This window comes from Eptesicus fuscus, chromosome 22 (assembly GCF_027574615.1).
Source record: "Eptesicus fuscus isolate TK198812 chromosome 22, DD_ASM_mEF_20220401, whole genome shotgun sequence".
NCBI lineage: Eukaryota > Metazoa > Chordata > Mammalia > Chiroptera > Vespertilionidae > Eptesicus > Eptesicus fuscus.
In genome coordinates, this window is record NC_072494.1 from 19,258,774 (window position 1) to 19,273,528 (window position 14,755).

At 42.2% G+C, this 14,755-nt stretch overlaps 1 protein-coding gene across 1 annotated transcript in view; it reads right to left on the reverse strand.

Moving 5' to 3' along the window:
* SLC9C2 (solute carrier family 9 member C2 (putative)) overlaps positions 1–13,935 on the reverse strand; it is a gene marked incomplete at its 5' end in the record, with an annotated part of 49,115 nt that extends 35,180 nt beyond the window's left edge. The window contains 6 exons of the mRNA XM_054712258.1: positions 2,379–2,540; positions 3,931–4,047; positions 5,821–5,986; positions 9,733–9,861; positions 11,009–11,109; positions 13,776–13,935. Of these exons, the coding sequence (XP_054568233.1) occupies positions 2,379–2,540; positions 3,931–4,047; positions 5,821–5,986; positions 9,733–9,861; positions 11,009–11,109; positions 13,776–13,935 (835 nt within the window). The remainder of the gene's footprint in view (positions 1–2,378; positions 2,541–3,930; positions 4,048–5,820; positions 5,987–9,732; positions 9,862–11,008; positions 11,110–13,775) is intronic.
* Positions 13,936–14,755: the final 820 nt, after the last annotated feature.

Consider the following 14,755-nt stretch of genomic DNA (forward strand, 5'->3'; position numbering starts at 1 on the left):
TAAATAATGACACAGGAACTTGAATTTCAAATAATATTTGCATGCCACAATATATTTTTCTTTTGAGTTTTTTTTAAACCATTGTAAAATGTAAAAACTATTCTTGACTCATGGGCTGTGCAAAAATAGGAATATTTGGTCTACGAGCTGTAGTGCCAACCCCTGCTGTAGATGGTCGTTGAGGATATGGCTAATAGAAACGGGTGGCCTAGGGGTTGTGGTCCAAGTGACTGCAGGTCCTGAAGCCTGCTGTTCTTTTGCATGATACAGACTCCCCTGTAACTGCCATTCCTTGGGCTCTGTAAACAGTTGTGTAAGGATAGTCTAGAGAAGAAAAGCAACCACGAAGGCCGTTTGAATACCATAAATGACAGCAGTTCTAGGCTGCAGAGCCTTCAACTGGAACCTTACAGAGACATCAGGCAGAAAGGAAGAAAAGGAAGCGCTTTGGAGCAGGGCAGAGCTGGTTGCTCTGGGAAGGTGACCGCCCCACTTTCTCCATCCTGCATCTGTAAGAGAACCATACTCCATAGACCTGCCGTGAGGATTAAATTAGCTAATGTGAAAAGTGCTCGGCGCACTTTTAAGAGAATGAATAAACGATCATCATTGTTGTTATTATGCTATCTGTTTTTACAGTCTGGCTGTACTACTTAGTAAATCAACACCATTTACTAATTTGAACAGGATTTTATTTTTCCTTTGGTTTATCTCATCCCTTAAATCTGCTTTGGATTTCTTTTTACATACTTTTAAACGGAATTTAATATAAGTAACAACAGCAGTAAAACCAGTTGTGCTGGGAACTGTGATGATAGGGAAAAATGTCTCTCAAATTCTTATTTCCAATTTCCTATAATTAGTATTTCTAGATTTTAAAACTCAACATAGTCTTTTTCAGTAACAGTCACTGCTTAGAGACAACATCTGCAATGAGGGAACCACTGAACAACTTTATCTTAAAACTGATGTCATCGTATTTAGTATAATCCCATTGCTATAGGAATATACATGGCATGAATGCCTACATTAGTGTGTATGTACATTTATTAAATATATTTTAAAGGCTGAGGTGCAGCACTCAGCTCTCAAACAGGCCAGAGCTATCTCCAACGCACCAGCATGAGCGAGCCACATGGCACACATGATCGCATTCCTGCCTGCAATACGCCTATAAAGGTAGTGTGACTGTATCACTTTTATAGATGAGGGTATTAACTCAAGTTTAGAGAGGTTAAGAAAAATTCCAAAGTCACGAGCTAATAAATTGTGAAGCTGGGATTCGAACGCCAATCTGCCAAACTCCAAAGCTCTTCACAGACTAATATTTGTGTATTCAACCAACATGTGTTAAATTACTAATGGACATATGGCAAGCACTGGGCTTGGCTGCGGGAACATAGAAAAGAGAATGAATAAAGAGGAATGAGAGACAGCCTCCACCTCAAAGAACTCCTGGTCTAGTGGAAAAATGGATATATTAAATTAAAAACACTTTCTTCAGACATTTAAGGCATCCATAAAAGATTCACAGGGGAGGGAAAATATGAAGAAAGTTGAAGGAAATGACCCTTCAATGAATGTTTTCTCTAAGTTTTACTGACTGATTCAGGACAGTGAGCAACACCCAGGGGCACTTGTTCTGTGTAGAGGAAGTCATGTTTAGGTAACACAATACTAATTATCCTCCTAATCCCGAGGCCTTTTGTGCATAGAGTCTGTCCCACTGTGTGACGTGTGTGAGGGCAGCCGGATTTGCCTGGGTCACCATAGTTGCTGTGGCTCTCCGGGACTGGTGGCCTGAGTGAGGCCGGTATAAACTCTCCCACTCTCACGGGACTAGACTGGCAGGTGATGGTGGGAGGTGTGCCCATGCGATCACTCCCCTCTCCTGCTTCCCTGTCAGACACGCACGTGCCTGATTCCTCCTCCTCCTTTCCTGCCCTCTCGCTTCAGGCGAGGGCTGCCGTTTCTACAGTCCCCTCCGTCTGGCGCTTGTGGAATTAAAGACCTGAGCATCTCCCCCATGTCCTCCTCTGAGGGGTGGGCTGCTGAGGGTCAGAGCAGGAATCACGCAGAGCTGATTCTACTGCAGGGACTGCCGATGACTAGATGTAAGGTCCAGCGGTGGAGCTCAGAAAGAATAAGAGAGTCACTACACAGAGAATGTGGGGGGAAGGGACGTGGAGTTGAAATTAAGGGGATATTAAGAGAGACCAGGGAAGAGCTGGAGGTGGCAGGAAGATAAGATGACAAGATGCACAGAAGGGCCATAACAAGGGGGAAGCGACTGGGAAAAGGCAACTGGATTCAAGGTCAAGGAAAAATAGAGAAGTTCACACTGAGGACAGCACTTTTTGTCTTTGGTTCTGCCTTACCAATGTAGAAAGTCATGTACACCATTGAAATGCAAAGAATGATGCTAGTCAGCGTGTTGCTAAATAGGTCGGTCAGAATGAATTGAATGATTCTTGCACTCCAATATCCAACTATTATGCTCCCCAAAATGTGAATGACAAAGTCCACGAGTACATGGAACTCTAAAAGAAAAGAAAATGAGAAGAAAAAAAATAGTTGAACTATAACTTTTGTTTCTTTTGTTGATGGTATTTGGGTCTACCCACTTTGGTTTGCTCATTTTTTGAGTGGAGGCCTTGATCTTCAGCAGATGGGAGTTTCCCATGAAAGGCTGACAAGAGAGACTCTTTGGAGATTTCCCTCACCCTCTGCAGCCTGAGGTTTGTTCATCCAAGGACAGCCCCCCAGGAGCCAGTCTGGGAGAATTCTGTGAAAAGCCCGTGACAAGCTGGAAAGTGAATGTCCACCCAAAAGATACCTGACTATCCATCCAAATTCAAATATTTCACAAACTACGTCAGGGCCAAGCAAACCTTGTCCAGGATCCTCACCAACCTGCAGTCCCTTTGTGGCCCCTGCCCCCAGCCCGGGTGGCATTTGAGAACTAGAGAGGGAAATTTTCTAAAGTCACAATAACTGGGGGCTGTAGTGACAATTAGTGAGCAGGTTTCAGGCAATGCCATGGGCAGTTCCACGTAACAAAGATTGCCCCATCCTCAATACCTGTCAAGAAGCACTACAAACATCTCTGTAACCCCAACATTTCTTTCTCCTCCTAGCCTCCTCTCTCCCCACATTTCAGGAGGATGGGTGCCTTTTGCTTCTTCACACTGGGATTGTTTTCCCTTTCTACTCTGCTGTTACCGTGTCTGGAAACCTAGCGAGACCCTGTGCTCCACAGCCCAGTGAATGTGAGTCACACGAATCTGACTATTAGCACTTTAAGGACCTGACACTCCAGCACTGCCCTGAGCCATTCTGCTTTCACCAGCACCACGCCAGGTCTTCACATCCAGCCTCTGGGATCCAGGTTGATCCAGGAAAGAAGGAAATCTGAGCCAGTTGGGAAAATGTGTGTGTTTGTGTGTGGGTGTGCACCCGCACACGTACATGTGCACATGCATATTGAGGGAGATGAAAGAATTTAATATTCTTTCCCCCTTAGTGTCCAAGAAAAGACCTGGATGGCCTGTAGTTATTTTCTTGTTGCCTGATATGCTGTTTTAATTGGTCCAAGAGTAAGTATAGAAAAAGAGGTAAAGCCCTAACTGGTTTGGCTCAGTGGATAGAGCGTCGGCCTGTGGACTCAAGGGTCCCAGGTTTGATTCTGGCCAAGGGCAAGTACCTTGGTTGCAGGCACATACCCCCTAGGGAGTGTGCAGGAGGCAGCTGATCGATGTTTCTAACTCTCTATCCCTCTCCCTTCCTCTCTGTTAAAAATCAATAAAACATATTTAGAAAAAGAAAAAGAGGTAAAGACATCTCAAATGTGTTTTAATTTCAGTATGAACTGAAATGCACCCAGTAAGCACAATTTTAAGAAAATATACAGACAAAAAAAAATGTTCCTACCCCTAAACACGAACGTGTGAACTAAGTTGTTCCGAAGAATTCCAAAAAAAATGCTTGTGACGCCACAGATGATCATGGATTCTCCTCGGATGATATCAGTATACATTTTGGAAATGCCTGGAAAAGGAAATATGGTACATGAAAATGATGCTCTTGCATAGGAAACAAAAAGACAGAAGAGAAAGAATATGCTAGAAACAAAAGAAGGCAGCCATGCCTGGGATAGGTCGCAGTCACCAGGTTTTAATTCCTCCACTGTGCCTTCTCTATCTCTAATGGCAAAGGGACACAGCCATGGCGCTCCTTGAAGTGTCCATGGACTCAAGCCAGGTTTGAGCTTCAGACTGAGACAAGACACTTCTCAGGAGACTACATTTGGCTGGAGTAAACATGAATAATTAGACTCAAAAGAATCACGTCTTAGAAATAAGTATAAAATGCAACCCAGCTATTACACTCTTATGCGTGCATCGAAGAGAATTGAAAGCATGTGTCCACACAAAAATCTGTACATGAATGTTCACAGCAGCATTACTCATAATAATAAAAAAGGTGAAACAACCCACAGTCCATCAGCTGATGAGTGGATAAACATCTGTGGTCTCTCCCTACAATGGAATATCATTCAGCCACCAAAAGGAATGAAGTTCTGACTGATACATGTTACAGTTATGGATGAACCTTATAAACATTACATTAAGGGAAAGAAGCCAGACACAAAAATCACACATTGTACAGTTTGATTTATATGAAATGGCCAGAATAGGCAAATTTGTCTTACTAGGAAAAAAGGTTCTTGGATCCAGAACCCATGTACCACCTGAGCATTTTTGACACAAAGAAAATACCAACTAAGAGCCAAATACCTTTGCTAGTTTTCTTTTCAAGAAATAGAAGGCCTTCTGTTCTACTCCTTTGCTGAAAACAATTCTTAATATGGAAGCTGCATTAACTAATTAGAGTATATAGTTTATTATAGCCACTTAGAGTAAAGAGACTACATAAAAGGGAGAAGGAGGTGAGTAAAACAAGGGGGAAATACCAACGACTAAAAGAGAAGGACAGATGAAGGAAAGATAGAAAAAAGTTGTACTTAGAAAATAAAGAGAAAGAAAAAAGGACAGGACCAGATTCTTTGAGAATTTAGATTATTACCATCACAAATGTCTTAAAACCTCCTATGTTTTCCCAACTGTAGGGATAAATGGGTGTAAAAATGGGAATATCACTTGCTAGAAAGCTTGGAGGCCTCCCACTCCAATCATTAGGCAATATATTTCCACAAAATAGAACCAATACCTGAAAATTGGTTAGGGACATATTTCTGAGTCCAAAACCAGAAACATAGCATCTAACCACTTCATGTTTGTATTGCTGAGTTAATAAAATGTGACAAAAGGAGGATATTTCAGCATGAAATCATCTTTTACCAAATAAGATAAGATGGAATGCTTGTATTGAATAACATAGTTACCAGACTATACTCTTATCCCATTTCCTTTAAATCAACCACAACCACCTGCCCAAGGCTAGCTCATCCAAAATGGAGTTCCAACAAGAGGTAGTGAGGCCTTGAAAACGTTTCATTGGAGTAAAGCACAGTCTCTATAGCTTAGAATTCAGTGGAATGGAATAAGAATGCTAATTTTTATCACCTTCTTTTTGAAAAAAAAAAAAATCCTTTGAGATTAGAATTGGTGTTATTTAACCCGGATCCTGAGTGGCCTTATTTGCATTGTGCCCTTCAAGTCAATCAAGGCCCCATCTCCAAGAATAGCAGCACAAACATCTACTCCGCTGGGTGCACAATTTGTCAAGAAAAATATAATCAGAAGCAGATAATTTGTCATCATATCTTCAAGATATCAGAGAGTAACACATCCAACATACCGATTGTTTTCAGTGTATTCACAGAGTGAATAGGATCTATGATGCCAAGGGTCATGCTGAAGAGCAGGCAGCATTGCAGATCCCACTCAGCCTTACTGAATTTTATAACCACGTATCCAACTATGATGAATGCCGTAGAGAAGCTAATGAATCCAGTTAATAAGACCTGTGGAACCAATTCATTACACAGTATTAGTTTCAACATCTAAAAATGGCATGACTTCATGTTCTTACATAAGAATCAGATCTTGGTTACATATTTTTGTTGTTATTGTTAATCCTCACCAGATGATATTTTTTCCATTGATTTCTAGAGAGAGTGGAAGGGAGCAGGAGAGACACAGAGAGACAGAGAGAGAGACATTGACATGAGAGAGACATATCTACCGGCTACCTCCTGCACACACCCTGACCGGGGCTGGGGATCGAACCTGCAACCAGGGCACATGCCTTTGACTGGAATCAAATGCCCAGCCCCTCAGTCCACGGGCCAACACTCTAACCATTGAGAAAACTGGCTAGGGCTGGTTACATCCTATATAAGAAAAGCGCTAAGTGTCCGACTGATCAGTTGACCATTCAGTGGACAGCTCAACCAGTTGCTCTGACGTGCACTGACCATCAGGGGCAGATGCTCTGATGGGTAGGTTAGTTTGCTGCTGGGGTCCGGCCAATTGGGACTGGACAAGAGGGCCAGACACACCCTGGAGCCCTCCTGCAGTCCCTCCCCGGCTGGCCAGCCTTCATTAGTTGGGACAGGGCAAGACAGCCCCAATTGGTCCCAATCACCAGCCAGGCCAAGGGATCCCATTCATTCACGAATTTGTGCACCAGGCCACTAGTATTTTATACAATTCCTCTGGAAGATCACTTCAAAAGGTATTCTAGTTTACCTCCCACAAAGAAACCATCCCTTCCAAACAAGTGAGATTCTATCTTATTGTTAAAAGACCGATTCCCCAAGATTTCTTGTTGTTCTTCCAGCTCAAGAGTTCTCAAGATCAAAATGATGATCTTAAAATAGAATGCAAACTTCTCCCATGGCTTTGTAAAACATTTCCTGGTTTCCTCAGTGTCGCCATCTGCTGGGCTCCAGGTAGAAAGAGAAGGACAGCAAAGGGCAAAAGTACATGCCAGCTGACTGGGGGCCCTGATTAAGAGCATTCTAAAGAAACCTTATTTAACAAACTTCTGTATAGTACATTTCAATGGCCAGAGTTTTCTAGGCTACCACATATATCAGAGATGTTAGATAACGTGGTATTTTACAGTGGGACCACTACCATACTGCGAGTGTACCCCCCACGTCCCGCGTGGTTCAGCGTTCAGGTTCAGGGTTCGGGCTCTGGAGGAGGCCACACGCAAATGAAAGAGACTAGACAAGAAAATAACTAATTTGGGAAGTGGGGGCCAGGCGGAAGCCCAAGAGAGGACTCTGCTTTGCTCTGGCCTTTCGATCCCTTTTATTCAGGTTTAGGATCCACCCATAGCCCTTTGGCAGGCAATTCCAGTAACAGGCAAACTATCTTATCCTAAGGATTTACATAAGGTGGAAGTTGCTTTTAAGGTGGAAGTTGCTTCAGCTCCCTTTGTCTCAACCAGACAGTGGGTGTATGGCTCTGACCCTTGCCAAGCCTCAAGGTTGACCAGCCTTCCGAACTCCTTGTCCACACCTCTCTGCTAGTGAAGGCAATGGGCAGCTTCTAACACCATACCAAACAAACAATAGTAAGTTCCTGTTAGTGAGGGGAAAGGGATAATGCATATCAAATAGGCAATCGGCAGTGGCTGCCTCAGAGATAGAAGTAGAAGGGAAATAGAAGAGACAAAAAATATATAAAGAAAAGTGAATCAACTTGATTGAGAAGAGAAGAAAGCGTGAGAAAAAGCAAAGGGGAAGCATGCTAACTACAGAGTCCAAAACTATATGGGAGAAATAAAGCCAAATCTGTTTCCTTTGATTTTTTAAATTTTATCTTTAATTCAAAAACAGTACAATTCATTCTTTTGGGAGTACTGTTACATGAGTTTTGACAAATGCATACAGTCATTTAGCCATGACCTCAGTTAAAAACAAAGCAGAGCCCGGGCCAGGTGGCACAATTGGTTGGAGCATCGTCCTGTGCACCTTGAAAAGGTGGCGGGTTCAGTTCCCGGTCAAGGCACATACCTAGGTTGCAGGTTTGGTCCCCAGTCGGAGCATGTGCAAGAGGCAACCGATTAATGTTTCTCTCTCTCTCCCTCTTCCTCTCTCTACAATCAATTTTTTAAAATCTTTTTAAAAATAAACCAGATCCACGTCCCATGCTGCTTTGTAGTCAATTTCTTCCCTCATTCCTAGTCCCTAGAAACCAATGATCTGTTCTCCACACCTATAGTTTTTTTATTTTTATTTTTTTTTTTTAAAAATATATATATTTTATTGATTTTTTTTACAGAGAGGAAGGGAGAGGGATAGAGAGTTAGAAACATGGATGAGAGAGAAACATCGATCAGCTGCCTCTTGCACACCCCACACTGGGGATGTGCCCACAACCAAGGTACATGCCCTTGACTAGAATCAAACCCAGGACCTTTCAGTCTGCAGGCTGACGCTCTATCCACTGAGCCAAACCAGTTTCGGCCTCCACACTTATAGTTTTGCCGTTACTAGAAGGAAGGCGTATGAATGGAATTGTACAACATGTGGCCTTTGAGTCTGGGTTTTTTTCTCTAGCATTTGAAATTTTTCCATGTTGTTCCTGTCAGTTGTTGTTCTTTGTTGTTGCTGAGTGATATTCTATTACCATACCAAACTTCATAAGTAAGAAAACAATCTACTGAAAAAATTCAGGCCCTGTACTCAACAATTAGAGAATATACATTTTTGGAAAACAAACACAGAACATTTGGAAAACTGATCACATACTAGGCCGCAAAGCAAAGCTCCACAAATTACAAGAGTTGATATACAAAGCACATTCTCTGGTTGTACTGTGGGGAAAGAAATAATAATAAAAAGCCATATTTGGAAATTTTTAAGTAATTTCAAAATGATTAACAGGTTAAGGAAAAAGTATAATAAACTTAGGTAGGATTTGTATGATAATAAAAACACTAATCATCAAATCATGTAGGATTACACTAAAAGAGTAGTTACAGGAAAATTTAAAACCTTAAATGTACAAAGTACAAAAAATAAGCTAAAAATCAAACAACTAACTCAAGATGTTAGGGGAGGGGATCAAAACCAAACCAAAGAAAATAAAATGTTCTTTGAAAGGAAAACTAAATTAGTCTGGCAAGTATGGTTAAGAAAAAAGAGAAGGCACAAAAAAACCCCAAAAACAATCTTAGCAAAAAACTGTATCTACAGATACAGTTGAGATTAAGTCAGCTGTGAAATTAGAATCCAGGTTCTGCCATTTATCAGCCTGGTTTGTGACCTCTGAACCGCAGTCTGTTTATACGTCAAAGAGAGATGGTATTTCCTCAATCACAGTGGTCACTCGGCAAATAGTCATCCCTTCTCCCTCCCCTTAACTCTCTCTAATTACTGATTCTGCAGAATGAGGAAGGCACGACAACTGAAAGTGTGGGATTTGTGACTTAGTACCTTTCTTTACAGACAATCATATTCTCTGTCAACATGAATAGGAATTAACCATAATTTTATTTTATTTTTATTTTTTAAAATATATTTTTATTGATTTCAGAGAGGAAGGGAGAGGGGGAGAGAGATAAAAACATCAATTATGAGAGAGAATCACTGATTGGCTGCCTCCTACACGCCCCACATGGGATGGAGTCCACAACCCGGGCATGTGCCTTGACGGGGAATTGAACCGTGACCTCCTGGTTCATAGGTCAACGCTCAACCACTGAGCCACGCTGGCTGGGCAACCATAATTTCTTTTAAAAATGTGTTCTTACCTGCCAAAGCACATTCTTGAGGATATAAAAGTCCACATCCAAGGCAGCCATAAATATAATTAAAGGTGAAACATAACAATAAAGTGAAAAACTTGGAGTTCTTAGAAGAGTATAGATAATTTGGTGCACCTAAATCAACAAAAGCAAACAAATTAGTTTGCTGCCATTTTGAAGTATTAGAAATTGGGTTGAAGGTCTGTCAATCAACATTTTAGAATAATCCAATTTGTAATTTATGAGGGATTATCTGCAAGGCCAGTCCTGGGGGCCCAAGGGAGATTTCTTGATCTAACTGTCCCGTTGAGTTATATGTGTTAGCCTATTCAGCAGAGAATTGTGTGGGCTTGGGCTGCATGCATATTGCTTGTGTAAGCAAACAGTGTTTTCAAAAATGAAACCCCTACCATTGGAGATCTCTGACATGATTTTAGGTGGTTCACAGATAAGTATTTTTTATTAGATATTTATTCTAATTTGCATTAAGAGGGGGGAAAAACCCTTGCACAGACATTTGCTTAGGATTTAAAAATCTTTCAGTGTATTTATATTATATACGATGTGTGTCATATACACTGAATGGCCAGATTATTATGATCTCTGAACGCACAATAATCTGGCCACTCAGTGTATAGCCTATATAGTAAAAGGCTAATATGAAAACTGTCCCCTCAACCAGGAGTTTGACCAGCTGCCTGCCTGCCGGCCAATCACCCATGTCCCCTCCCCCTGGCCAGGCTGGCTGGTACATACATCACTCCACCCATGCATGAATTCATGCACCGGGCCTCTAAAAAAAAAAATACACACACACACACACACACACACACACACACACACACACATTGAGTGGCCAAATTATTATGCGTTCAGAGATCATAATAATCTGGCCACTCAGTGTATATTTCTATTTTACTATGAAGCTGCTTTTTATAACCAGCGTCTCCACAGGTGTTGAAGACAACAGCCCGGAAGAAGCCAATCTATGTTCAGGGGCAGGAAACCAGGGCAGGGCTCCAAAGGAAGACGATGAAGAACGCAAGAATGCAATCACATTGTCCACACTTACAAATCAGTGCTTTTTCTTAAGCACCTTTAATTTATGTCTCCTTTACCGAATGGTTTTTCATTTTCAAAAACGTTACTACCAGATGATTGTTTTTCAGCAGCTGTTCACATAAAAAAAAAAAAAATCCATATGTTCAGGATGAGTGGGAGTGGACCTTGTTTTGTGTCCTTGTTCTTTTATTTACTCTCTAGCTTCTGGTACATACATCACCTGAATAAAACTGTAGGCCAGGTGTCCTATCACAAATCCTGCTAGTGAGAGAACTGCCAAAACAATGACTTCAGAATTCTTTATAAAGGACTTCAGAAATCCTAAAGAAATAAATGTATGTGTTATTTAGACATCATGTATAGTTTCAAAATGGTTTCATATCCCCTCGCTCTAGTTATTTAAGTTTAAAGTTACTCTGTCATATAATTATGAATAAATAATTTAACAGGGGAAAAAAAACTTCCTCTGAATGTCATTTCTTTCTTTTTAAAAAAATATATATTTTATTGATTTTTTACAGAGAGGAAGGGAGAGAGACAGAAACATCGATGAGAGAGAAACATCGATCAGCTGCCTCCTGCACGCCCCCTACTGGGGATGTGCCCACATCCCACGTACGTGCCCTTGACCGGAATCGAACCTGGGACCCTTCAGTCTGAAGGCTGACGCTCTATCCACTGAGTCAAACCGGTTTCGGCTGAATGTCATTTCATTACAAATGCTGCCTCTTAAATATAAGATACACATAATGAGGTATCTCTTACAGGTGAATTTGGAAAATACTGAAGTGCCAAAAACCTCCCATTTGCCCACCCAGTGTCACTTACCTATGGATCTACTGATGAGAAATTATGGAAAGTCAAACTCCATAGCTACACAGTACACTATATATTAATAATTACTCATCCTGAGCTAAAGCCGCATAGATGCTATAATTTTCCTAAAAGCCAGAAGTACTTTTAAACTGAGTTCTAACCACAGTGAAAACTGCCTTCACCGGGTAAGTAACAAAGATACTTGTTAACTCTGTCTATGTGCATTTTCGTGCCTTGAAAGTCTGCTCTAAGGTTCACTGCCTCCAGAAGTTATATATAGACTATAATCCCATTAATGTGTGCCCCAGGCGACATTCATTGGCATCCCAGATCCTGCATTTATTGACATCCAACTGCAGGTCTAGCCAAATCAGTAAATATGTATTGGCTACTTCTTATTTGTGAGACCAGACAAAGGTATGTTCCTCGAACTATTTCTGCAATGCCCTTTACTGCTGGAGCACTTATCTCTTTTGGATTCATCAAAGATCTAGAACTAATGAAGTTCATGGTCACCAGACCTCCTGGTAGCAACAGGGAACCGGGTCATTAGTGAATATCTTTTTTTATATATATATATATTTTATTGATTGTTTACAGAGAGGAAGAGAGAGGGATAGAGAGTCAGAAACATCGATCAGCTGCCTCTTGCACACCCCCTACTGGGGATGTGCCCGCAACCAAGGTACATGCCCTTGACCGGAATCGAACCCAGGACCCTTGAGTCCGCAGGCTGATGCTCTATCCACTGAGCCAAACCGGTTTTGGCATTTTAGTGAATATCTTAAAGACCTAATACAATGAGTAAAATGGAAGTTTTTTAGGTGTGTTTGCTTCATTGTTTGCTTCTTTATAGTCTTCCTAGTTCCAGAAAAGATTTTTTAAAATTCTTTATTGGTTAAAGTATTACATGAATCTCCTTTTTCCCCCCATTGACCTCTCTCCTGCCATCCCCTCCCCCAAGCACAAGCCCTCACCCCCCCAACTGTCTGTGTCCATTGGTTTTGCTTATATGCATGCGTACAAGTCCTTTGGTTGATCTCTTACCCCCTCAAACCTCCTCCCCCTCCCCCCCCCCCCCCGCCTTCCCTCATAAGTTGTACAGTCTGTTCAATGCTTCTATGTCTCTGGTTCTATTTTTGTTCATCAGTTTATGTTGTTCATTACATTCCACAAATGAGTGAGATCATGTGATATTTATCTTTCTCCGACTGGCTTATTTCACTTAGCATAATGCTCTCTTAGTTCCATCCATCCAGAAAGGATTTTAAAATGGCTGGCATTTTTCCCAAATAAACATTTTTAAAGGGAACTGGACACTTCTCTAATCACTAGCATTGAATGGTGGAGCCAAGCACCTGCACTTTTGAATGCTGTTTTATGTGCATGAATATCGTTCACCATACGTGCTGAACTCCTCATCGCTGTTCCAGAGGCCCTTCCTCGGGAGGCCTCTCCTAATTCCTCAGCAGGGGTTGGGATGAATGGTTCATCTTCCCACTCCTGTGAACTGAATGTCTAGGTTCTATTTGCCCCAATTGCCCTCCCCTCATCCCAACTATTTTGGTCAGGTGTAGGCAGGCAGTGTAAGGCCTCCTGCATAGAGATGGCCGGCCATGCCTTTTATTACACTAACCATACTGCATCATAATGATCTGCTTGCCCACTGCCCCCAGGAGAGAGCTCCTGAAGGTTAAGGGCTGTCTTATTCTCCTATGCCTACCCCACTACTGTGCTCAGCCAATGTCACTGACTAAAGGAACACAGTGTAGATGCTACTTATAATTAAAGGGAGCTAGAGGGACAGCATTCATTCACATCTTATGAGTGCATGCGACCCTTCTTTTGATGTAGTTGTGCTTACTTTCTGCACTGACAAAGGCTGAAAGGGCAGAGGAAAGATGAGATTTAAAAGCCACCATGTAGCCCTAGCTGGCTTGGCTTAGTGGATAGAGCGTCGGCCTGTGAACTGAAAGGTCCCAGGTTTGATTCTAGTCAGGGGCACATGCCCAGGTTGCAGACTCGATCCCCAGTAGGGGGCCTCCAGGAGGCAGCCGATCAATGATTCTCTCTCATCATTGATGTTTCTCTCTCTCTCTCCCTCTCCCTTCCTCTCTGAAATCAATAAAAATATATGTTTAAAAAAATAAAAAATAAAAGCCGTTACCTACCTCCCAAAACAGTAATGAAACATACAAGCATTGTAAAATACCCATGCACGAAAGTGTAGTCAGCCGACCTTCCACAGAGCAAATCTGCTGTGTTACCACTTCTTGTCCCCCAGAAGGTGGTATTCATTTTTGCCACTGCTTTTTCAGTCCTTCCTTGAGAAATTCATAGGTGAGTTATTACTGATACTTGCACGACTACAGACCAACCTGTGGTAATATGCAAAAAGGAGGAAGTGAGACTTGCCAGGAGCCCACGCACACACATCCCTTCTTTCCACCAAGGAGTGGACCTCACTCAGATCCCAGCTCATTTCTCACCACAGGGCACTCGCTCAGACCTCCTGTTGCAGCTTGTGCTCCGGGACTTTGTGCAGGAAACAGACAGCAGTATTAGTGCTTCTCAGATGCTACATGCCCCTTGGGGAGGGCTTGTGTGGATTTCTGCACTTCCCACTGTTTGATATGGTAATTGTTTGCCTTTCCCTCTGGACAGCGAGTTTCACAAGGGCGAGGGCTGGATATTAATTTTTCTGAAGGCTGTGGACAGCGCATGGCACACAATAGGCTCTCCCTGAACATGTGATGAACTGAGCTCTGAGAAATCATTCTGGAATTCCCTTCTCCTACTGCAGCCCCATGGCCCCTTTTCCTCTCCAGGACCCTCCCAAACCAAAATGGCAAACGGGAAACAAGGTCAAAGTTGAGTTACACCAGTTAGGTAGGGGTGGTGAGGTCTACGAATAGCCCGAAAAAAAGAAAAGAAAAAACTAAAGTATGTGGTATCTGTGAGTGAATTAGAAAAGGTCCCCTCTCCTGACCACAGGGCACATGGCTTGGCATGTGAACAACAGCCTGGGTGTCAGCCTCCACACCCCCGTGTGCTGGTTCCCTTGTGTGGCACATAGCCTGTATGGCGGTCCTGAGAAGGACTCAATCTCTTTTCTTTTTCCTTGTGGCTAGTCTTAACCTGAAAATTCCTA